This window comes from Cuculus canorus, chromosome 13, assembly GCF_017976375.1.
Source record: "Cuculus canorus isolate bCucCan1 chromosome 13, bCucCan1.pri, whole genome shotgun sequence".
NCBI classification, from domain to species: Eukaryota; Metazoa; Chordata; class Aves; order Cuculiformes; family Cuculidae; genus Cuculus; species Cuculus canorus.
Genome location: NC_071413.1, coordinates 9399381 through 9423220, shown reverse-complemented (window position 1 = coordinate 9423220; position 23840 = coordinate 9399381). Strand labels below are relative to the sequence as shown.

At 49.6% G+C, this 23840-nt stretch overlaps 1 protein-coding gene across 3 annotated transcripts in view; it reads right to left on the bottom strand.

Annotated features, from left to right (window-relative positions):
* Positions 1–203: 203 nt before the first annotated feature.
* The window catches only part of CSNK2A2 (casein kinase 2 alpha 2), a 30253-nt gene continuing 6616 nt past the window's right edge, over positions 204–23840 (bottom strand). Inside the window, exons 3-12 of one of the 3 annotated variants that reach the window (XM_054078780.1) lie at positions 17821–17922; positions 16894–16944; positions 10637–10696; positions 8525–8608; positions 7291–7401; positions 6982–7083; positions 6558–6658; positions 5750–5898; positions 5465–5558; positions 204–2021 (exon numbers count right to left, since the gene is read on the bottom strand). In XM_054078780.1, coding sequence (XP_053934755.1) covers positions 5482–5558; positions 5750–5898; positions 6558–6658; positions 6982–7083; positions 7291–7401; positions 8525–8608; positions 10637–10696; positions 16894–16944; positions 17821–17922 — 837 coding nt within the window. In that variant the 3' untranslated portion in view covers positions 204–2021; positions 5465–5481. The other 2 variants (XM_054078781.1, XM_054078779.1) reach the window with 2 other exon arrangements.

Here is a 23840-nt window from a genome sequence, read left to right as displayed (position 1 = left end):
GAAGAGAAGAGGGGAGAGTAAACACCAGTGGGTGCAGAAGGAGACAGCACCAGCGTGTGCAGGAGGTCTTTGGCAGAGAAAATCATGGGAGCAGGAGACCACTGCCTTGGTGGGACCACCATGCAATGGATGTCACAGTGAAGCAAGACACGAGAATGAACAAAACCTTTCTGATTCTGGACAAACTGGAGACTAAAAACAGGCAGGCAAAGAAGAGTTTATTTCTGACAAGCAATAGTTAACAAGAGTCATTGAGAACATCCTTTACAGACAAGCTGTTGACTTGAGAGGACCTGGGCTGCAGCAGGTGGGAATGGGGGGCACGACCCAACAGTCTCAGAAGAGGGATGGATGAGGTAGCAACAGCACTTGGATGTGCCACCATGCTGCAGGGACCTCAGTTTGGAGTATGCTTGCAGTGCTGCTCCTGCCCAGCACATGTGGACCTCAGGTAGACACCGCCATGGGCTCTTCCCTGCAGGGACAGCCTCTCACCACTGGCCAGATCTACACCAGCCAAAACAAAAAAAAATAAAAGTCTTGCTGAATTTAGGCTCTGGAGACCAGCACCATCCTGGATACAGGAACAGGGCTATCATTACAGTGTGCCTTGGCAATGGACAAAGCCCTGCCTTACGGCACGAGCAGCTTGAACTTACCTGATGCACAAGTCCAAATCTAGCCCCACATCGGTACATCTCCAGCTGTGATGCATGAGGGCAATTTGGGCAAACTTGCACCTGTACCACTCACAGGCCTCGTGTGAGGACTCACTCCTGCATTTCCACTTTGGCCACTGCCAAGCGCTGGGTGAGAACAGCACTGTCTGGTTCTGTGCCAGCAGGAGCCCACGGCTCACCTCACCCAAGATCCCCTCCCTGCAAACCAGCAACAAGTCTATCCATCCCAGCGAAGAGCCTTGTCTAAGATGTACCCTTAGCCTGGGCAGCTTCAGTATGGGGGAAAACTGTGGGGAAAAACACAGGGAAGTGAAGGAATGGGACAACGGCAGAGAAATAACTGTGTTCAGTCATCTAGAGTCCAGCTGGGAGTTTTTAGACTAGAGTTTCAAGTGGTCTGTTCACACCTAAACCAAAGCACAGCTTGCACAAGCACTGGCTTTGCAGCCAGGCTCTCCCAAGAGCCGACACTAAAACACCACATCTGTAGGGCAACTCCTGTGATGCAGACACCCATGGGCAGGAAATACAGACTCAAGGCTTTGCAGTGATGGTGCTGGGAAAGAGGAGGAGAATCTCAGCCCAAGAAAAAGGAAGAGACGAGAGCTCCTGGGATGCAAATGCAAGCCCCACGGCCTGGAAAAAGCAGGTACCAGCAGTAGCACGCAGGCAGGCACCTCCAGAAGAGTGTTGGGGCTTAAGGAGGGACAACCCTACAGTTGGCAAGTGGCTCCTTTGCCTCTGCCTCTGGTGATTTTGTAAAACACATTCCTCCTGCTCTCTTCACCCAGCCTGTCCTAGCAGGGCACAGGGAATGGCTCACGGTGCCAGCATCCTTCCGTGTAGTCAGTCCTGCCCCACAGCTCTCTCCCAACTGAATACTCCTCCTCATATGCTTCTTTTAAAACTTTTATTCAACAATATAGAATTCTTTTAATTATAATATAGAACTGTCCATCATGATACTACATTCCCTGCCACCCCCGTGCCCTGGCAGAGACAGGCGCAAGCTGGCTAACCATGGTCCGTCAGAGGTTAGGGGGAACAGCCAGAACGGAGGAAGGAACAACTAACCAACAACAGCTTTGCACACCCTTCACATTTCCACACTTTCTGGGTCAGGAAGAGCTCAACAAGGAACCAAAGGCAGAAGAACCTTTAACACTTGGAGGGAAGGGCTGTGGTCATAAAGAGGCGAATGCCGTCCAGCCAGGCGTGCTGCCCCACTCTCAGCCCTGCCCATGCTGCGCAGTCTGCCCGCCGTCACTCTACATGCGCCGATAGGATGTTTGATTTGGTTCTCATTCTGCTTATGGAAAATTGGGAGCAACAGCATCGGACCTGAGGAGAGATGGGAGGAGGGAAGTGAGCGTCATGGGGCACTGCCAGCTCGACACAGAGCTGCTCTGGCCCTAGGTGACAAGGAGATGGCTGGACACGCTGCCCCATATCCTGCCATCCTGCTCCCAGCCAGGCCTGGCCACACCCTCTGGATGTGGGGACAGCGGGAGAATCCTTAGCCTGCTTTAAAAAGAGTGGCAGGGTGAGCGGGGAAGGCAGGGCTGAGCAGGGCAAGGAAGAGATGCAGGCCAGCCAAGTAGTGCTTTCACTGGCAGCCAAACACAAGTTTGTCTTGTTTTCTCCACACCTTCTGTGTTAAGTCTCCCTTCACTGCTGCAAACATCTCCTCTAGTCCTGCTAAAGGCTCTTGTCATGCCACAGCACACCTGCAACAGGCACGGACAAGCTGGAGAAGTTGCTTACCACATCCCCCTCCTACCTCAGTGGCTGCCGTGGCTCTGGATTTTGGCCTTTCCTCTAACCAAACCTGTGCTCCTCTGCTAAAAAACTGGGACCGGGCCAGCTGAAAGGCCAGGATGTGCATCAGGACTCTCCCTACTTCCTCCAGGAGAAAGCATATGAAGATGCATGTTCCCCATCGTCCTTACTTCCTACAGACAAGACACTGTCTTTTCCAGCTTCTGGCTGTCCCTTCCGGCAGGATGGCACCGTGCTAAGGTCCAGAAGAGAGAAGAGGTTTTCTGAGTGCTGGAAGGGCTGATGGGTGCAGCGAGGAACTGGCCTGAGCTGCAGCCAAGCACCCACACTGCCCTAGGATCAGGAGACTCCACACCCTCCTCACTGCCAGGCTACACACGCTCGGCTGCCGTGTTTCCCCTCTGGGATGACTGTCACAGCTCAACCTCCTCTAGAGCTGGAGGAATGTGGGGAAATACGGGGCAGGTTGTTCCAGCCTCTCTGGTTACAGCAACCACAGAAAGCCACTTCACTTGCTTGAAAGTGAAAGCATCTCTGTTCCTCTGCTTGAGGGTACCAGGAAAGAATTCTGACTCAGGTTTATAGAACTGATACTTCCTGAAGCACCACCTTCAAACTCCACCAGCAGGTTTGGACACTGTCAAGTACTCAAATACAACAATCAACATTTTTCACTTATTCAAGTTCCCACACTGAACTGGTCTTCCCCTCCACACTTCTTCTGCCTTGGCTCTCCAGAAGCTGGGAATGCCAACACTCAAGAGCTGGAAAACAGGCAAGTTTTCCCTATAGTAACTTGGATAGGCCATGAGAAACATCCACTCCTGCCTCTTCTCAATGGAGCAATTATGTTTCCAATCAGTTCAGAAATTGATATTAAAACCCCACACCAACCCCACTAGTATTAGCACAGCTTAAGAGCATAAGAGACATCCAGGCCTCTCAGACCAGGCTGTAGGTCAGGAAGATGGAAGGACAAAGGGCCAGAAACACTTGCCAAAGCCTTCTCAGCATCTGCAGGAGAGTTACTGTTAGTGAGGGCCCTGTAGCACGGCAACACCACCACAGATGACTGCTCAGCCCAGACACGGACAACTGAGCTCATGCACTGGTCACATCCACGGATGGAAAGAAGAGCCACTCCCTGCTCAGCACATCTTTAGAAAAAGCAATCCGCCCCAGCTGAGAGGAGACAAGTGTGGGGGCATGCACACAGAGAACCCCCAACTCCCAGCCACGCATCAGTGACTTCTCCTCTGATCAGCCATGTAAGATAGAGAGACCAAGACCTCTACCTCGGGCACCGGCTGGGCGAGTCCAATGTACCACAACAGCTGACTCCCACGCTGTGCACCCAAACCCTTACACCTCCTCTGTGGCCCCGTGGAAGTGGAGACAATCTGCCACAGTGAAATTCTCAGACCTGACAGCATGAACTGCAACCAAAGTCTAAGATCCCAAAATACTCAGACAAGAGGTGCTGGAAGAGCCAGCCTCCTCAAGCAGACAATGCCTTCAGCTCTTGACTTTTTCAGACTTTTTCTGGCTATCCCATAGATTTGAGACGGCAGACATTCAGACGTATAGATATTTATTGGTTTCAGTGAATTATACAAATGGATTGACCTGCTATCGATGCCAATAGAACTTTATTGGAATATGGAATGTAAACAGATGTTTCAAATAGAAACATTGCAACCTTATAAAAAATTAACTATTTCAACAATGCCGCAGAAGGAAATTCTGTGTTTAGGTGCTGGTGGGAAAACACTATCTCCAGCTTCTAAGTTTGAGTGTCAGCAGAACCACTTGATGAAGTTACACACAGAACAAGTAGAGGAGGCAACTGTGAATTGTGGGGCTATAAAGCCATCGAGGGATCTGATGAAAGAACCCACAAGACGAACCCCCCACCCCCCGCAACAGGATCAGCACCCCAGAATTCAACAAACGGCTGACTTTGTTAAAACACTACGTGGGATCCCAAGTCCTGGATCAGTAGCTGCACAGCCCCCTCCCCAACAGACAATGCTGCTGTTTGCTGATCCTTCCCCCTCCCCGCACTCTCCTCCCTGGCCTCTTCTCCACTCCTCCATCCTGCGGTGCTGGATTGAACCGCTCCAAAGCTGTGCTCTGGCACAAGTCTGCGTCTGGCACGAATTCTCATGGGAGCCACGTCATGAGGTACGTGGTTGCACACCTATCACAAGAAGTCTTGCAACACTGACTTTCCTGAGCTCGGTGGGAAAGTCTGGATAGTCCCTCCCCTCTCCTGTCACAAGAGCAGCCCTCGTATCCACAGGTTTTCAAAGCAGGTCTATTGAGTTTCTTCTCAGAGTGAGCCTTTGTCAAACACACCCAGAGGGTGGAATCTCACCTCTCCCCAGCAACTCGGATCAGTGCCTTCATTTTAATGCTCCAAACCAATCCCATGATACTGCTGGGTTTATGGGCTGTTTTTTGTTGAACCTCCCCCCTCCCCACAACCGCTCCCAGCATCTGTAATTGAAACTGGAACTCAAGGGCCAAATTCAAGCCCAGAGTGAGCAGCAGGACTTGGATCTCAAAACAGAGTTGCACCTGCTAACCCCCAGCCTGAATTTGGTTCATCCAGAGTCTACAAGTCAGAAAGGCATGTTTAGAAAGAGGCATGCTAAGGGCTGACGGCGGAACGACCAATTTGTCCCCACCAGCATGGTGGGGAAGGCTGGACTGAGAAGGAAGAGAAGGATCCGTAACAATGCAAACCAGAATCAGTTGTGTTGAGCCCTGGGGATATCACTACACGTTTAGCTCTTGCAAGACCATTTGCCCAGGGCTTTGGTACCACAGGGTTAGAGTTACATTAACCACAACCACCAGAGAGGAACTGAGGTTTATGACCCCCCCAGGGTTAGATTTCTGCTGAGTATAAAGGGGAGGGGAAGGAGGGGGGGGTCCTTGGTTCTTTTCCCTTCACTGTGTGACCGAAGGTTTTGCTTTTATTTGTAAACATCTTGAATTACCCGTTGTTTTCCAGTCTTCATCGCGCTGTTGTCAGGCCACTGGAGAGCACAGCATTTTCTGAGCTGGGCTGGGACTGCTCCTTCACCACTGGATCTGCAGGGGACAAAGACCAGGCAGGAAGGGGAAACAGCATTTAATGAAGCGGAAGCTCCACCCTGACAAACCCTTTCAGAGCAACTGCCCTCAAAACCCACAGAGCTGCTAAGGCTTTCACAGAGCAGGGAGCCAAAATTTGCCTCCACAACCCAAGACCCCTCTCCACCCCGGCTCCTCCACAGACTCACAGAAATAGGGGTGCTCCATTGCCTCCTTGGCAGTCAGCCTCTGTTGATGGTCATATCGCAGGAGCTTGTCCAGGAGGTCTAGGACTTCAGGACTGACCAGGTGTCTGTTCTCACTGTGGATGAAGTTCTCCCAGCGCTTCCGCGAATGCCTGCAAAGGGATGAGTTGTCACTATGCAGCTCTGACCAGCAGAGCAGAACCCAGAGGTCCCAGGGGAGCCACCTGACACTATCTGCTTCTGAGAAGAGATGGCTGCAACACACACTGCCTACAGCTCCTCCTTGCTCAAGCTACTGCTCACCAAGCACCTGCCAAAGGGGAAAACACTCTTCTTCAAGTACACAATTATGGATGTCCTACACCTGGGAAAGGCATAATAGTGCACATTCCCTCCTGTCTACAGGGACTAGACAGCAGTATGCAGCAGGCAGGGTGACACCCCAAGGACTAGAAGTGCTCTGGCTTGCCAGCCAGCCTCACTATGCCATCCACCTCCTGTACTTTTCAGAAATCTGAACTGGAGATTCTGAGCTCCTCAGCCCACACTCAACTCCAATGTCTACATCTCCACTTCTAGGATGTCAACCAGCAGGAGGAGGAAGAAACAGGGAAAGGCAAAAGCAAAGAGCTTGTGTTTCAGTGACTTCCTGAGATGACATGAGCAGCCAGATAGGAGGCTTGCAAAGCAGCATCGTGACCCAGAAGATCAAAGTAGGCCTTTGCTGAGAGTTCTTCCAGGGAACAGACATCAGCTTATCTCTCTCTCTATGTTACAAGGTAAAAAGCCTGCATTTCACTTTTCCACTTACTGGCCCAGGATATCATTGAAGTGCGGGTCCAGTTCTATATGGTACTTCTTGAGATACCCATACAGCTCATCTGTGCCCAGGACCTTTGCGATGCGAACCAGCTGGAACAAAAGGCATGTTGAGACAGAGCAGAAGAGCAGATCACCACTCTTTTGCAGAGGCAAAGCTGCCCAAATCTAAGAGCTCTCCTTCTGGAAACACCCCAAATGGAAGGAATATCTCCCCTGAAACTTGTTTTTGCAACATGTGCAGAAAACAAGTCTCCTACACAAGGCAACGAAGCATAATCCCAGATGGCTTAACAAAGCACACAGCAACATCCTCCCAGCCTGGTGGTCCAATCCCCAGAACCTTCCCAGTATACACACTGAGATGAGGCGGTGACAAACATCTCATGAAATAAGCCAGGTAGCGAAGTCTTTACTTGGTCATAATTGTCCTGGCCGTGGAAGAAGGGCTCCTTTCGGAAGATCATGCTTGCCAGCATACAGCCTAAACTCCACATGTCTAAGCTGTAGTCATACATCTGAGGGGAAAAAGGAGAAGCTATCAGAAAAAGCATGCTCGCCATGGCCTGGCTCCCCAACCGCACAGGCAAACTCAGCCTTTTCACATCATGGCCAGCCTCTTTCCAACCCAGGCAATGCCCTGGCAGGCGAAATCAGACAACCCAAAGGTGGCCAAAGTGCAACAAGTGGTATCACTGGCTAGAAAGGAGGAGGCAGACTCTTACTTGGTAGTCCACAAGAAGCTCCGGTCCTTTGAAGTACCTAGAGGCCACACGTACATTGTATTCCTGAGCTGGATGGTAGAATTCGGCCAGACCCCAGTCTATGAGCCGCAGCTGAACATGCGATAAAAAGAAATGGAGTCAGGAACCTCGGTATGAGCAGGTTAGATGAAGCCGCACTGGCCAAACCTCTCAATCCTGTGATGCAAGCGTAGAGCCTGGGATGCAGAGAGTCGCTCTAAGGACAGGAGATGTTTTCAGCAGTGCTCTGGTCAGACAAGGCCCAGCTTACAGAGGTCCTCTGCCTCCTGAGTCCAAGCACACTGTTACTGCTGGGCAACTGGCTCCTAGCACCAACCAGCCACAGTGGAAAAACTGTTGCACACTAGGGAACAGGCAACACCCAGCTGCCTTATCACACTGTATAGAGGGGCTGGACCGAAGGCAGTGTTCATTTTAACTGGAAGCTGAGAGCAGGAAATGTGGTAGGAGTGGGGCCCACCACATCCTGCGAGGCAGACTTATCTCCCCCATAGCTGCAGGGATGGATGACCTGCCACGTTACTAAAAGGCAAAGGGTCTAGTAAGAGATTTCCCTCTCCTTCTAAATCTTGCCTTGGCTGTACAGCCACCACTGTTTGACAGGGAGGGACTTGCAGACCAGCACATAATTCACTGTTGTAAATCCCAGGTCCCGGGGGAGACAGTTACACACAGCACCTGCTGAGATACAAGCACCACGACAGAGTCGGAAGCTCCCTGTGCTGCTCATTTCCATGGTTGCGAGCTGGGTACAAACACTTCCTGTGATCTAACTAGCTTGCCTCAGAAGTGAGGAAGCCACTGTGAGACAAGTAGGCTGTTATACAGGTGGAGCTTAGGTTTCCTAGGTAAAAATACCCACGTATATTTCAGTTAAGGCAACCCTTCTTCTGTCCAGGGCCTCTGCATCCTACTGCCACACCTCCCAGGTGGAGATTAGCAGCCCACACCTGCTCCTCTCAGCAAAGAAACCCAGTGTGGATGGCTGGGGTGAAGAGCAACCTCCAAGCCATGGACTCTCACTGCAGTGCTCCCCAGTGGGACTTTGGCCACCTCCTGACACTGGCACAGGTGGAGGGGAGCCACTAAAGATAGGTTAAAGGGGTAAATACAGCTGCCCAGGCTATAGTTACAGAGGCAGCAGTCTCAAATTTCCCTGGAAAAATCCTGCTTGTAAGTTCTGGAGCCACAGTACCTTTTTCTGTTGGTGGTCTATCATGACGTTGTGGGGTTTGACGTCCCTGTGCATGATCCCCATGCTATGACAGTAATCCAGGGCCTGGCAGACACACACACATACATTAGACGTGTCTATAACTACAGGCACAGCATTAGCAATACAACAGACAGTTCTCAACCAAGAGCAAGAGTGCCCTGTTCACAAAGAAATGCTGCAACCCAAGCACAACAAACTGGCATTTTCAGCTCTTATGCTGCATGTGATAAAGTGACAAGTTGGCAATGAGGCTGTACTCATCTCTTGTCCTGCTGCCTTCACAGGTCCCGAAACCATGTTCCCTGCACAGTCTTTGAAGAACACAATGCAGAGAGGCGTCCTACCTGCTGACAAGCCCAATGCTCCAACCTGGGTAGCCCTGTGCTTCATGCTAGGTCATGCTGTCTTCCCCAAAAGGGGAAGATTCTGATATATATATATACAGTTCTATGGCCTTCCAGCACAGCTTTCCATGTGTGTCCCAAAACACACTTAAGCCAGAAGGCCAACTCTCTACTGCTTACTTAAAGGCAAACTTGCATTTACAAAAGGCAAGTGATGGCACATGAGTGAGAGTGAAGCTGCTTAAAGCTTGAAGGCAGGAGCACACGTAAGCTCCCCAGCTCTATGACCTTGCACCATTCGCTCCCCCTGGCAGCTGTTCCCTTCAGCAAGAGTGAGAATGTTGTTTTCTCATCTCCAAGGGGAAGGGAGATCCATCCATCAACATCCATCAGATGCTCTGAGATCTCCAGCAGCACAGGAGGAGGGTACAGCCTGCAGTCATTCAATACCCAAAACATCAGTGCCAGGGAAGTAACACTGTTCTTGGGCCCCTGCCACAGTGGGAAGCAAGAAGGCAACAGCTTCCATCATAGTAAGACCTCAGGCAATATCCCTGCAGTGACATGTGGCCTTGCAACCAACAGGAGTCACAGAAAACGGTGGTCCTGGGATCTCCGGTACAGGAGACGTGTAACAAGTTGGACAAACTGCTTCCAGGAATGAAGCTGATCTAGTGTCTTGCTTAGGCTGGACAATCTAAACCTCATCAGCCCTCCCACCCTAATCCCAGGCTGCCTCAAGCTCTTTCCAGCCTTCAGTAGGAAGGTCCTTCCCTTGCAGAAAAGTGCAGAAAGTCTTGAGGGCACAGAGAAGAAAGCCTCCCTCTAGCCCACTAAGGATGGGGCTGCTGTTCCAGCAGGTCAGCAGAGAACAGCCCTGAGATGGGCTCTCCCTGTAAGCTCTCCCTAATGCCTGGCCGCCTCCTGCATCCTGCAGCCAGGGACCCCAGAGAGGCAGCGCAGCAGACCTCACAGTACAGCTCCATGAGCACTTCCACAGGGAGGAAGGCTAGTTAAGAGCGGGTATTTAGGGTACTCCTCACCCTTCATCACAGGGGCAGGAAAAGCTGTGGCTGGGAGGTCTCAAATAAAAATACCAGTGTTATATAAACATGTAACAGCCAACACAACCAGAAGCATCGTTCCAAACCCACATCCTTAGGGTTCTGTGACCACAGGGCATCGAGCTAGCCAGCTTGTTCTTGAAGCATCCTAGATGCCCCACCTAGAGATGCAGGGTGGTTCTAAGACCACCCTGTGGGAAGAAGTCACATTCTGGGACTGCACTTGAATACTGTGGCAGAAGAAAGCCTGGAGCTGGCAATCCCTCTCTTCCACTCTCCATAGCATCCTCAAGAGTCCCCTGATCCCCAGGCCCAGCAAATGCATCTTGGTGCTTGTACTGGGCTTGGCTGAGAGGGAGTTGATTTTTCTGATATCAGCCCAATGGTGCCAAAGGGAGACCAAGCACAGCCCTACCCGGCCACTTAACAATCACAAATGCTTTGCAGGGGAAGAACAGAGCCCAGAGAATGAGAGACTCTTTGGAGCTGACCGGATGTCTCCAGTTTGGCTATAATACCTCACAGCAACAAGCCAAAACCTAAACCTTCCTGGATTGTGAGATGTGGATTTTGCATTGAACACAAGAGAAGTAACCACTTAGTAGCACTGCCCCATGAGCCCCGCTACTGCCTCTCTCATCCCTGGTCTCCCCATCCAGACTGCCATACGCAACGCCACTCACCTTCAGCAGCTCATACATATAAAACCGAATATCAAAGTCTGTCAGGATCTGGTACAGTTGCTGAAACAGATTTGGGGAGGGAGGGAAAAAAAGCAGAAACAAAAATAAATACTCAGGATTTGAATTAGTTTTGTTTCTTGCACCCCACCTGCCTCCAATCAGTGACCCCATTCCAGATCCTCATGAATACTGCCACTCCCAAGGGCTGTCCTGGTCTCAGACGTGCCAGGGCCACGTGCTAGGAAACTCAGAAAGGATGCAAGAGCTCCCATGAAGTGCTACTGAGATAATTCAGACCTGTCATTTCTGTCCATCAGGAGACAGGCAGGCTGTCTGTCCAAGGCAAAGACAGCAAGCCCATCAGAGCACACTGGAGTTGGCACAGATGATCTTGACTCTGTTCACATGCAAAGTCATCACAGTGACTTGAGAACACTGATAACAGCAGTCAGAGCAGGCAGGCTGGGAAAGACATGGGCAAGGCTTCCAAGTGCACAAGTTGGGGCAGGGAGAGGAAACCATCAAGCTAAAGGAGCATGGGGTGGGGAAGCACAAAGGGTAGAGACCACCTTAGAGCTGTGGAGGCTTCCCTCTATCCCAGGATAAAGGTTAATGCAAGTCAACAGCACAGAAATGTTTGTGGGGCCAAGGAGAGCACAAGCTTGAAGCCTGAGCGAAGCGCTTGTTGCCAACACAGGTCCGCCACCCTCCTCTCCTCTGTGTCCTTCTGCAGCTACTCACGTGGAAGTGATAAAGATCTACGGTGCACTTTAACCTGCACAATGCCAGCAGCATGATCACCAGAGAACTCGTCATCCTGCTGCTCTCCCATGCCAGGTCACAACTGGCCCCAGATTTGCCTTCTGCTCTATATCTGTCATTGGCAGCAGTGCCAGCCTGACCCATTTGGGCTGTGCTCTCGTCCAGGGAAGGCAAGGCGAGACGCCAGGGCAGGGAAAGGAAGGACATTCACAGGGCAACAGTAGGACCAGACCTCTCTGCCCTTTCTAACAAACAAGGATCATATCATAGCTCAGTCAAATCACTGATTGCATCAGCACTGGAACCAGCTCCCCATCACAGACACCACTTGGCAGCTTCTGGAAAAATCCCAGAGCAAGGAATTAAAATTCACATTCCAAGAAAGCAGCTCTGGCCTTGGATCTCCTCTAGGCCAAGGCTGAGAACCTCGTGATCCAGCGCCAAACAGCCCTACCACCCCTAGTACTACTCCGGAAAATCATTTGAGAACATACAAGTGTCACTTACGCAGAGTTTTAACAGCCTCCAGGACACAAGCTGCATTGTATTCTCATGAGCTGGGATGATCCTAATACTTCGGAGCAACCCACTGAAGCAGACAAGTGAGCAGGGAGCAAAAAAGCCATAGCCACAAGCTACAGCAGGGATAGATTTCCTAACTCGGTTGCACATGGCTCTGATGCGCAACCCAGGGCCAGCAGAGGACAGCTGAACCCTTCCAGGAGTTTGTTTAAATGGCTTGCTTTGGTAAGAAACACTATGGAGGGGGGAGAAATGCTTAAAACCTGTCTTTCTGGGAATCACCACCCTGTTCAACTTCACCTGGCAACATCAATGCACCTGGGGAAGGAGGAGGGCAGGAAAGGCAATGGCAAAACAAGGCTAGACCCCATTTTCCTCATTCCCTGGCTCCTCTACCTCTTGCTGTCTGTAAGCAGGGAAGGGATGGAAGAGAGGTCGTCAATGCCTTTCTTCTCAGGCTCGGGATGCTGTTGCTTCTCCCACTCATAGCCTTCAGCAGAGGCAGCTGTTGGGCAATCACCTTTCAACAGACTTCCCTAGAAGAGCTTTCTGTGAAATCCAGTACCTCTGACCCTCTCGCTGTGTCAAGGCCAACAGTGTGGCCAGTAGTGCCCAGGCTCCACTTGCTCTGGGGAACAGTCCCTGCAGGAGCACACTCAGTCCCACGGCAGACAGCCGGTGAACGCAGGCAGGTCTGAAGGATAGACCCAAGGTCTCCCCTGCAAGTGGGTCCACTCAGCAGTTGCCCCAAGAAGTCTTTGACAGTGGGCTCCAAATATCCTTTGCCCAGCCTAGCAAGAGAGAGCAGACACCTCCCTTGCAGACATGACCAAATCTCTGCTCTTAATGGTGGCTCTTTGGAGTAAAACTATCAAAAACATCACTGCAGGGATAACCCAGACCAGCTGAAACACCTGCTCGCCTAGCTGCCAACCACTCAAGATCACACAAGGCTTCAGAGACCTGGGCTGGTTTCCTTTCTCCATAGAGAGCACGAGGAAAGGCCAAACTCGCCCATCAGCAGCCTACATCTCTCTCCAGCTTTCAGTGGTACTTTGACACACATCACATAACCAATCATAAGCTAATCCCATTAGTGCCCAAGGAGGCACAGGCATGCTTCCCCACTCCACGGGACTGGCAGGAGCTAAACACGTATTCTTCTCCCTTGAGTGAACAACACAGCTGGCTACGTGCAGGAAGCAGCATCTGCAAAGCAACAGGGTGGCTGCGAGGAACTGTCAGAGGAGAGAGACACTGCTTTGGGGTGCAGGGCAGGCAATAAAGCAAAGGAAACAGCTCCCAAAGCATCTCAGCCTCGTCAGCCACTCAAGGGATGAGAATCTTTCATACTTCTACATCGCCTATGCAGGCAACAACTATTCTTTTAGACGAACCTTGCATGTAAAAGGATAAAACACAGACACATACTTCCTTCATAGCAACTTGGCCTGAAAATTCACCAAGGCGCATACAAAGTGGAAGATTTGACTTGAAAGCCCTCTGTCCCTACAGCTCCAATAGGCTGAACATCCTGAAGCAACCTTTCATTGCTCACCTTTCTTGCCCATCTCCTCTTCTTCAGCTGCAATCCTGCTAGTGTGTTTGCTAGTAGCGAATCCAACCCAGCACTGCTCCTGGAGGCGTGGCTCTACCTCTTTCTTTCCCAAGGGATTTGCCTCTTTGGGGCAATGAAAGGCACAGTACTTAGTATGCTCACGGACTACACAAAATACGTGACAGTTGATGTCGGCTAAAGGACAGGCATCCCATTTTGAGTTTGAAACCAATTGGTGAAAGACATTTAATTTCACTGATGTTTACTCAATCAACTGCATAGTTCTGCAGCACAGCTCTCATTTAAGGCAGATGACGGTGGGTAGCTTGTGTGCTCACAGGCATCGAGTAATACAGCAGGTCTGAAGAGAAACACTAGCCCCATACACAAGCTGCCATCCTCACGCAGCAGAACATGCATGTAGTCTAGCTCCAACTCTTCATCCCTGTGAGTACAGAGCTGCCACTTTCAGAAGGGACCCGACTGGGTAACTTAAGAAACCATAACCAGCTCTAGGGAGGTATCACCTAAGTCTTCTGTTTATATTGTCATTTAAAATATAGGTAAATGATGTGGAATACAAGCCTGTGCCTCTGAAGTAAAATCATCCACAGCCATGGCTTAGGCCCTTCTGACCTGCAGCTTCTGTTGTGTACAGAGAGCTGAGGAAACTCAGCAACCATTTGCACAGCTGCACAGACGTGAACAGTGTGCTGCCACTTGAATGGGGAGAGGGGTAAAAGTATTCACAGTAAGCAAAAAACTAACAATGTTGAAAGAAAGAACTTGCCAGCAAGGAGACAACTTTGGAGATAGCCAAGCTTGTGAACAACTATTGCCAATAGGGCAGAGAAAACCACAATCCTGCAAAGCAGTTAGCAATTGTCTGCTGTACAGGAGCTGCCCTGGGAACCCCTCACACACCCTGGAGATTTGCCAGTCAGACGCGTGTAATCCATCAGTACTGCTGAATCGAGAAGTCAGTGCAAAGGTGGGCAGATTAGCAGCAGCCACCTCAAAAGAAAGAGGTTTTTATCACCATGATTAGTTCATGTGGCACTTAAATTCAGCAGAATTTGGCTGCCCAGGGAGATCAGGACTGTGGAGCAGAGGGGACAATGACTGGGTGCTCTTCGGCTGCTTCATGTATAGAGGTATAGAACAAGCCAATACCTCCAACACAAGTGGTCTCATCTACTCTGTGTTTTCTGTTTGGCAAGGGTGCAAGGGAAGAGACAGCTTGGCAGCCTCTGCACAGAAGATATCCAAAGGTAACTGTAAGTAGCAGCCGCTCTGTAATCTGCCAGCTAGCTGCAGCCCCAAGAATCTACCCAAACAGGCAGCAGAACTCATGGGAGTGCAGCTCAAACAATCCACATACCCCATACATGGCTAGTGAAATTCAGGTTACAAATAAGCTCTGAAGGCAAACAACCATAGTGGATGCTCTGGGGACTTGCATTCCCAAGACAAGTTATTCCTGCTTTGTACCAATCGGCATCAAAAGCATCAATACTTTTTGTCTTGGACTTGTACAGCTGTGAATCTGGATTTCCTCCAGGAGCCAGGCTGTCTCCTAGGAGCCTATAAATGATCTGTTGCAAACACAACCAGAGCTGAGCACTGTTATTTGTCCTGTGGTCAGACCAATGTTGTCTTACTGGCTTCAACAGTGTCTGTGACACTGCCTGTGACAGCTCTCCGTGTGGCTGAGACAACTGACCTACCACGTATTCCGAGACCTGTATTTGTCAGTTAAGATTCCCTGTTGGCAATCACCCTCAAGTTACTACTTAATACTCTACTTCATGAACATATTTCAATTACTAGGTGATACCTTTGATGATAATTTTTTCCTCTAAGGAAAAGACAGAGTGGCATAATCAGATTTTTACTAGGAAGCACAAAAAGCAATCCTCAGCAAGATGTGCTGCTGCCCTAGCAACCTATGTTATCTCAAGCCACATATTGATAAACAAACAAACAAACAAACAAACAGAGAGTTAAAAAACTTCCAGGATCAGCCTTATGAAGAGTCCCTGGCTCATCAGAAGAAGCAGGGGTGCGTTCCTAACACACATACAGCACTGGAATAGCCCAGCTGATGTCAAGGAAGCCCAGACAAACCAAGCCTGCTTTAATTAGCCCTGAAAGGTCACCACATATCATTCCTCTCATGGCTGTTTACTTGATCGAGGCAACACTCATCACCCTGCCCAGAGCTGTCAGGGCAGATGCTGTGGCAAGTTACTATTATTCTAGCCCCTCTAGTTAAGTCTCTACCTGAGATTAAATAGCACCAAGACTACCATCAGCAGCATGGCTACAGCTCGGGCTATGCGCAGGGTACAGCCAGCAGGATTCAGCTTGCCAGATCAGCCGCAGAGGGACAGAAACAATGCGTGCTGCCTCAGAGTGTGCAGGGCTGCCAAGTCGATGGTCTGTGGGCCAGCCGACAAGCTGCCTCCTTTCCACCAACACCATCCCAGGGTCCTTCTCTGCGTGTTTGGTGCATCTGCTGAAGCTGTATCCTACGAGGTGTGAACCTACAGAATGCTCCAGCCAAGAGAGGAAGGAAAAGGCACTGACCCATAACATGGCACAAAAGAGATCTCTGAAGCAGTGCAGGAGGGGATGACTGCTGGCTTTCTAATGGCAACTGCTCAATTAATTCTCCACCACTGACTTAATGACTTAGGGTAAAGATACACATGGGAGAAGCAAAGATACTATTAAAATAGGTGTGGTGGCTAATTACATATCCCTTTTGTGCATCAGCTTGCTGCTGCCAGCCAGAAGCACTTCAGTTGCACAGGCAGTCAGAGCTAAACTAAGACAAAAGGACCCCTTGTTTCGGGAAGGTGCGATACCACTTGGAGCAACCCAGAAATCAGAAGAGACAGGGAACATGCTGCAGCCTCAGGCAAGCAGAAAAGCTCTTAAGATGTATTCAAGACTGCTCAGTCCCCCACTACTAGGCCCACTGGCAGCGGGAGACATCCTCTCCAGCCTCTGCCACCCCACAGTCCCCAGGTCTGAAGGATTCCAGCACAAATTAGTGCCACCTGCTCTAGCAACTGCACTGCTGTAAACAGAGTATCGCAGCACAGGGATTAACACAGCCTGAATATGTAGCACAGCAGCACTTACTAAACTGAGAGAGGAGCAAGAATATTTAAACTGTTGAACTTACTCCTCAAAGTTGGGAGGCAATTCAGCACATAAGGTTTTTATTCCTTCTCATCTAGAGCCTGTTTACAGGTTTCTAAGTTACATAGGGAAAAGAAGGTGAAGCTGGCGTAAGTGAAAGCCCTAAACTCCTCCCTCAGATCTCGAGGAGTATCTGACAACCCAAGATCACAGCATTCTTAGGATACATGGGAAGCCTCCCCCCTCCACACCCCGGCAGACTCACCTTAAAATCTGTGTTATTGATGTACTCAAACACCAGAGCAGGGGTCTTTGACTGCAAGAGAGAGAGAGCCATAGTTTAAAACACCCTCTTGAACTTTCTCTTCTCCAAGAGAACTGAGAAAGCTTTTATTCCTGCCCAACCCTCACTGTGGCGAGTGGGGCAGGAGCAGGACAGAGAAACACAGCCCTGCTCCCACAGCACACAGAGGCAAACTCCGCTCACACTCCACGCAGCCAGCACCCACATGGCGTTTTGGCCAGTGCTGCTCCTCCTGCTGCCATGGAGCAGAGATAGCACTGCACAAGGCAAAAGGTGTCACCAGGAGCTAAGGCCTTGCAGCCCATGGCAAGAGGAAGGTCAGCCAGGACTGCCAGTGCTACAGCAGCGTCATTTCCTCTCTGTGGCTGCCAGCAGGCTGAAAGTCACAGACCTCGGCCAGCTGCTAGTCGGAAAAGACTTCCCAGGAATGGAGTAATCATGGCAATGCAGGCAAAGGATATGACCTCTGGTCACTGGGCAGGACAGAAATCAGAAGGATAAAAGTGCTTAACATCCAATTGCCCTGGAAAATACGTATGTTCAAGATGCAGGGCAGAAGCTGGAAGGCTACAGGCTCTGCTTTCTTACAGAAAATTTGTAGAGCTACAAAACTTCCCCCCCCATCAGCCATAGGAAACACATAGAAGACACAGAAAAGGTGTAAAGGAGTCTGAGGAACATGAAGAGGAACATGAGCCCATCCGAACCAACCCACCTCAGGAGACGCTAATGGGCTGGACACTGCTTGCCCCTGGCTGGCTCAAAGGCATGGGGACAGGCAGCACCTAACCCACGCTGAGGGCAGAAGTCATGCGGCAGTGCCAGCCGCGCGCCTGCAGCCGGCGGAGAGGCAAGGCAAGACACACACCACGACACACAGGCACCTACCACTGGATCCTTGACAGTGTCAATCAGATTAATGATGTTGGTGCCACCACGCAGATTCTCCAGAATCTTAACTTCGCGTTTTATCTTCTTTTTCTTCACTGGCTTAAATAGACAAAAGAAATTAGAAGTGAGAGTCCTTTCATAAATTAACACCAATTTCTGCCACCGATTTGGACCGGAACACATCACCTCCGCTCCTCTCTCCCACCCTCACAGGGGAACATTTTTAGCTTCAAAGATAGACACCTGGCATGAACTAACATTTCCTTCTCATCAGTGAAAGCTTTTCACTCATCAGAGGAAAATCAAACCACTCCAGACAAACATAACTGTAACTCCAGTAACTGTGGTTAAAAGCACCTTGGACTGCTATGTGGAAATATCAGCACACTCATTCCATGTTATGCATTTAGAGATGTAGGACAAGCATGGTGGACCTCACATCTCAGCTTCTGTTCACCAGCACAAACCAGTTTTTCACTCCTTAATCCTAACCCATTTCACAACAAATAATTTAATCCAAAACTACAACCTGAAAGCCTCCAAAACCAAGATTTCTAGTATGCTCAGACACTGGTACACCTAATTATGTGCACGCTTCTTTCGCAACCACCCCAAGAGCATAGACCCAACTGCATGCCATCATATCCATATACCATGATTATTTTTAAAGCCTACAGACATTTTAAACAGTTTTTGACTCCTCCTCAGATCTGTGCAGTCCCAGGAACTCCCTTTGCAATGTAAGCTTTTCTCTGGACATCACCCAGCAAAGAGTGACAAAGAACAGCTGCTCCCAAGACAGGAGCTCGGAGGCTGCGTTAGCTTTTACACTTTGCTGATCCAGCAGCTCACTTCAACGCAAAGGAACGATTGTTTCTGTAACTCATCCACTCCTAGGACAACTCTAGCTCTGTGCCTGCTTGAAATGAAAGCCAGCTTAGAGCAGCTAAGAGGTAAGACTTTTTTAACGAGCCTTGACTAATGACCACTGTGGGCATCACCAGTTGCGAGTCACTGAGTCTAAAACCTGGAACACTCCCTCCTGCACCACGGGTATCACTGCAGATCGCTGCAGAGACATCTTGCAGGGATTGATGAAGCCTTGGCCCTATCTGTGAGGTTTGCTGATGACAACACTCCTTTCCAGACATTTGGCTTTCTAAAACATTCACCACCCAGCAGAGGCCAGCGTGCGAGGAGCGGAGTAACAGCAAATGGCAAAGACGTACTAGGCGTTATCAGATGGCTACATGAAGGACAAGAAGCCATGAGAGCTCAACAGCTCACACTTGCTGCCTCACCACTGCTGCAGCCTCCCACTTTAATGACGGCTGCAAGAGTGCCGATGGGGCAATTCACACTCTCGTTATAGGCAAATCCAAGGCAATTCTTGGTTTCAGACCTCTCACAGGAACATACGAGCAGACGGAAGAAGGAATGGAAGCTTTTTATATAGTGGGAAAATATGGCGTTTATATAAGTGATAAAATATGCTGTCTTTCTAGGCGCTTCAGGTGGCTGAAACCTTCAGATCTGAATCCTGCCCTTCTCCTCTTCCAAGTAAAAAGGCAGGCGCTAAACTTCCAAGCCAAAAGATGAGAATCTCAGCCTGAAGCAAAGTGCCAAAAATAACACCCGATGCCGGCACAGGGAGCGTCAGCACCTCATAAAGCCACAGTAGAAAACAGCAGCAAGGCCACCACAGCTGTCAGCCAGTGCTGGAGCAAAACAGAGCAGGGGTTGCTGGAGAAGGGCAACCAGCAGCCCCAGGAATGTACCCAGACAGGGCTGTAGCTGGTAGGAGGTTGGACAGACAGGGAAAAGCAGTCAGAGTAGGGCAGTGGAAACCAGCACAAGTGAGGGCTACATTTCTGCACCTGAGAGGAAGATGCTTCATTAGGGACTAATTTCATTTATGTCAGCATGGGGACAGACACCATCCTTGTGTCGCCCACATGCACTGATCTTACCAGAAGGCCAAGACGGAATTAGAGGACGTAATTCTGTTGCTCTGCTCGTCTAGCGAGGCAGATGCACACACAAACTGTTTTCCAAGACAATTCAAAGAGGAAGCTGAGCCACTGCCATCCTGAAGGTGCTCCCTGAATGGCCTGGCTACCAACAGAAAGGCATTGTAGCCTCTCTGCTGTGACACTTGCACCTGACTAGGAGCTGAAACAGTCCCTGAACACAGCCAAGAGGACCCAAAGACCACTTTGAAATGCCTTTCCTTTGTATTGTAGTTATTTCAAAGGCCTTTTGCATCAGCCAGGTGATATCCCTCCAAGACTTCTTTTTCTCCTACCATAGCAACCACCACTCCCATTGGGGCAGAAGATGATGTCTTCCAGTCACTTCCCCATGTTTCCACCTTTTTCAGGATGAGAAAATGATGTCCTGTGTGATCTCCACCAGAAATTTACCCCTACCCATCACACACTTACTAAGAGACATGAGCAGACAACCAGTGACTTTTGGGAAAAAAAGGAGAGAAGAAAGTTGGTCTGTTTGCCATGAAATGCCTGCAGATAATTGCCAAAAGCAGCATCTCTGACATCGCTGAGGGAAGACACTCTAGCAAACACTGTCTCAGCAAGAGGGAGAGTTAAAAGCTGCGCATGTTTGCACGTTTTCCTGCTATGTTGCAGGAGTGCAGATCTCAGGCCAGGCCGTCTACACATGGCTACAGCACCCTGGCTGGGCAGTGAGCCGGGGCTGGGCCTCACAAGCCGCTGGGCAGGGTGGGGGTACAGGAAGACCTGCTCATTGCAGAGTCATGCATTGTCAGAGCGCTGTCTGGTTGGTAGCCAGTGGTCAGGATAGGGTTTTCCACCACTAGGTAAATAGGGATGAGGTGGGAAGAAATGCTCCGGGCTGAAATAATTTCATCTTAGAGGGAAAAGCTATTGCCTGTAAGCTCCTCGGAAAGCATTGTGGCATTTCAGATTTGCAGGAGCAAACAGTGGCAACTGCTGGCCTCCACCCTGCAGAGCTTTCACCGTACGAGCCTACCCAGCCACACACTACCTCCTACCCCCATGTTGTCCCATGCTGTTTCTCCAGCCACAGCTGCAAACACTTTCTACTATCCAAAAGCACAACACTGGGGCTCAGTTTTTGCCCAGTAACTGATTCCAAGCCAAAGCTCTTGCACCTGGCACGTCAAATACCTTTGGGCAAAGCACTCCAGTGCAAGGCCAGTGGTGCACTGGAGCCAACTGTTCACAACCACAGAAACTCTGCTGACTTCCCTCTGTCCTCAGGCCCCAGGCCTGCTGAAACCACAGGCAATCAACAGCACATCCTCCAAGCACCAGGATTAAGTCTGGGTTGCTACAACTGTCTCTCAGAGTCACCCGATCTGTCTCTCCAAGGATGTTAACTCCAAATGCACATGGATTAAATGTGAACTAACTGAAGCTATTATGGCCTCCAACCATCTGCCTCTCCCAGCAGGAATAGCTTTCAAAAGACCAGCCCTTGCAGCCAGAGTATTTTAACAATACTTACTCAAGGCTATTTTATTAAACCAGGCAATGAACAGCAGCATTTCAGTCTGTGTTTCCCAAACAACTCACTCCCTCTGCCCTGGATGGGAGATTCCCAGCAGAGAAACAGAGCAGGCACCTAGATAAAATTAACTGCTCCCCAAACTGCTTCACCTGTGTTTGCAAGGCAATGTTTTATACAAGTGAAGACTCCAATTCCACCTGTTCGCACTACAGAGGCATTTCAAAGCTTTCTTCATGCTGCGATTCTCCAGTGACTTGTATGAGCCAAACCCTCACTGCAGCGTTTCCCTATAAGACAGGCTCCAACAGTCCCTCTGCTCTACACTAACACCTATTGCCATGGAATTTGTAGAAACCTGACAGCTTGGAGACTTCTGTTGCATTTGGTTGCATTTGGTCAACCAGTGTAAAAACTACTGGGGGGAGGAGGGAGAGAAGGCTGACAGACATCAGGATTGCATAAGGCTCGTTTCCATAGGAAACCAGGCTAAAAGACATGTCTCAGTTTAACCGTGTCTACACTGGGAGGGGTTTAATTACTTCAACTGCAGCAGTATCCTCAGAATAACATCACTGTCTAGCACAAGCCAGTTTTCCAGTTTCCCAGGAAATTGCTTCCTTCCTCAGGCAAACTGGAAGCAAGGTGGCTGGAGACAAAATATGTAGCTCATGGCTGTCCACTACATGGAGCACCCAAAATAGAGGACAAGGTGACCTCCAGTCACAGGAGGATCATCTCTGCCGGACCTGGCAGCTCTCACTTGACCGTCCCCCAGCCGGCTACCAGCAGGTTTCCCATGCTACCAGCCAAAAGGATCCCGTGAGGGTGCTTCAGACCACTTGAAAGTCAGGCAGAAGAGGCAGTGAGAGCGGCCAGCACTATCTCAGCTGCCTTTGCCCAAAGATTGGGTAGCGTCATGTGATGCCATTCCTCTGCAGGGGTGAGAAATGGCATGGGATAAGTAGTTGCTTCGCAGCCAGGTAGATGCAGAAGAAAACACTTCTCTGCAGAAGAAAACACAGAGATCAGATTCTTTGTTATTTTCCATGAGATCACATAAACTTGTAAGCAGGGAAGGAGTCCGGCTGCAGCAAACACCAGCTGGGAGAATTAACATTGTTTGCTAAAATACAAGGCCACAACCATCACTTCCTGTCTTGAACAAATACATGGCTGCCTGGTTGGTTTCTAAAGCAAAGGGAGTACATTTCTCTGTTAGATGCTTCAGTTCCAGTCTTCCCCAACAACCTGGGGACCCATTGCTTGAATTTGAGCAAAGAGAGAAAATTAATTTGCTATACAAAGTTCTGCATGTATTTCCACACCGAGAAAGAAAAGCAGCGACCAGGAAGGCATATGAAATATGAGCTAAATCCAAAGCATAAAGCCAAATGCAGGCAGCCAGGCAGTGCACACACACTGCCAGCTGAGGAGTGCATGTGCTGCTTTGAAGGAGTCACAGAAGGTGCTAGGTTTTGCCCAGCAGGTGCTCTGAAAATGAACTGGGGTTAGCACAGCAGGGGAGAAGGTTTAGCAGTCAAAAGATACAAATCTGCAAGAAACCAAGTAATTTATTCCACCATCCCATAAAGAATAAGATCTATACTTTCCTCACCAAACCTGAATAACCTGGAAACAACATGATGCTTCCAGTGAACGAGCATGGAAATCTCAACATGCAATGTCCAGGACCAGCAAAGTCTTGAGCAGCATCCTTATGACAGGCTTTAAACATTTAAAAGCTGGCACTAGAAGCTCATTCTTCTCTAGCAAGTATTATCGAAAGGATCACAATAATCATCCTATAAAGCCCAACGCCAATTGCTCAATAGGAAAATTGGCTTCAGAGCAGCAGTGCTTATTTTGCCAGACATCAGCTGGGAAACCAAATAATCGTGTTCAGAAGAGCTACAAAATCAAGAAGCCCACTTCTGTTAATTTTCTGTCAGTTGTTAGTGTCTTACAACTTCCATTACGGGAATTCAAACTTTCCCGAGCTGCTCCTGAATTTTAGAAAAGGAGAGAAAAAGCCAACCCTGAAACTAAGTACTTTTGGTTTTTTATCTAAGTTTGGTACAATAGACCAGCATGTGTTTTACAGGCAGCACTGTTCTTTCCTTCAGAATGTCTTTCCTCCCCCCATAATGCACCCCGAAACAGCTCTCATGCGGCTTCAGGACTGCTCACGATGCGTCAAGACTTCAGCAGCCAGCAAAAGGGTAGACGCACGGGGACGAAGCCCCAGCTTACACAGGATGAGAATCATTCATTTAGAATTTGCCCTAGGACACTGTATACAGACACAGCGCTGTAACTCGCCTTCCTTTTGACAGGAGCTGCAGCTTTGCAGCTCACCTGTTCCTTGGTGCTAGAACACCACCACGAATGTTATCAGCTGCATCTTCGGGCCTCTGCAAGACACCCAGTATCATCTCAGTTGGTGTTAGCTCCAAAGGAGGCTGGACTCCAGCAGCCAACTGTGCCAAGCTCAGTGTGGGCAACTG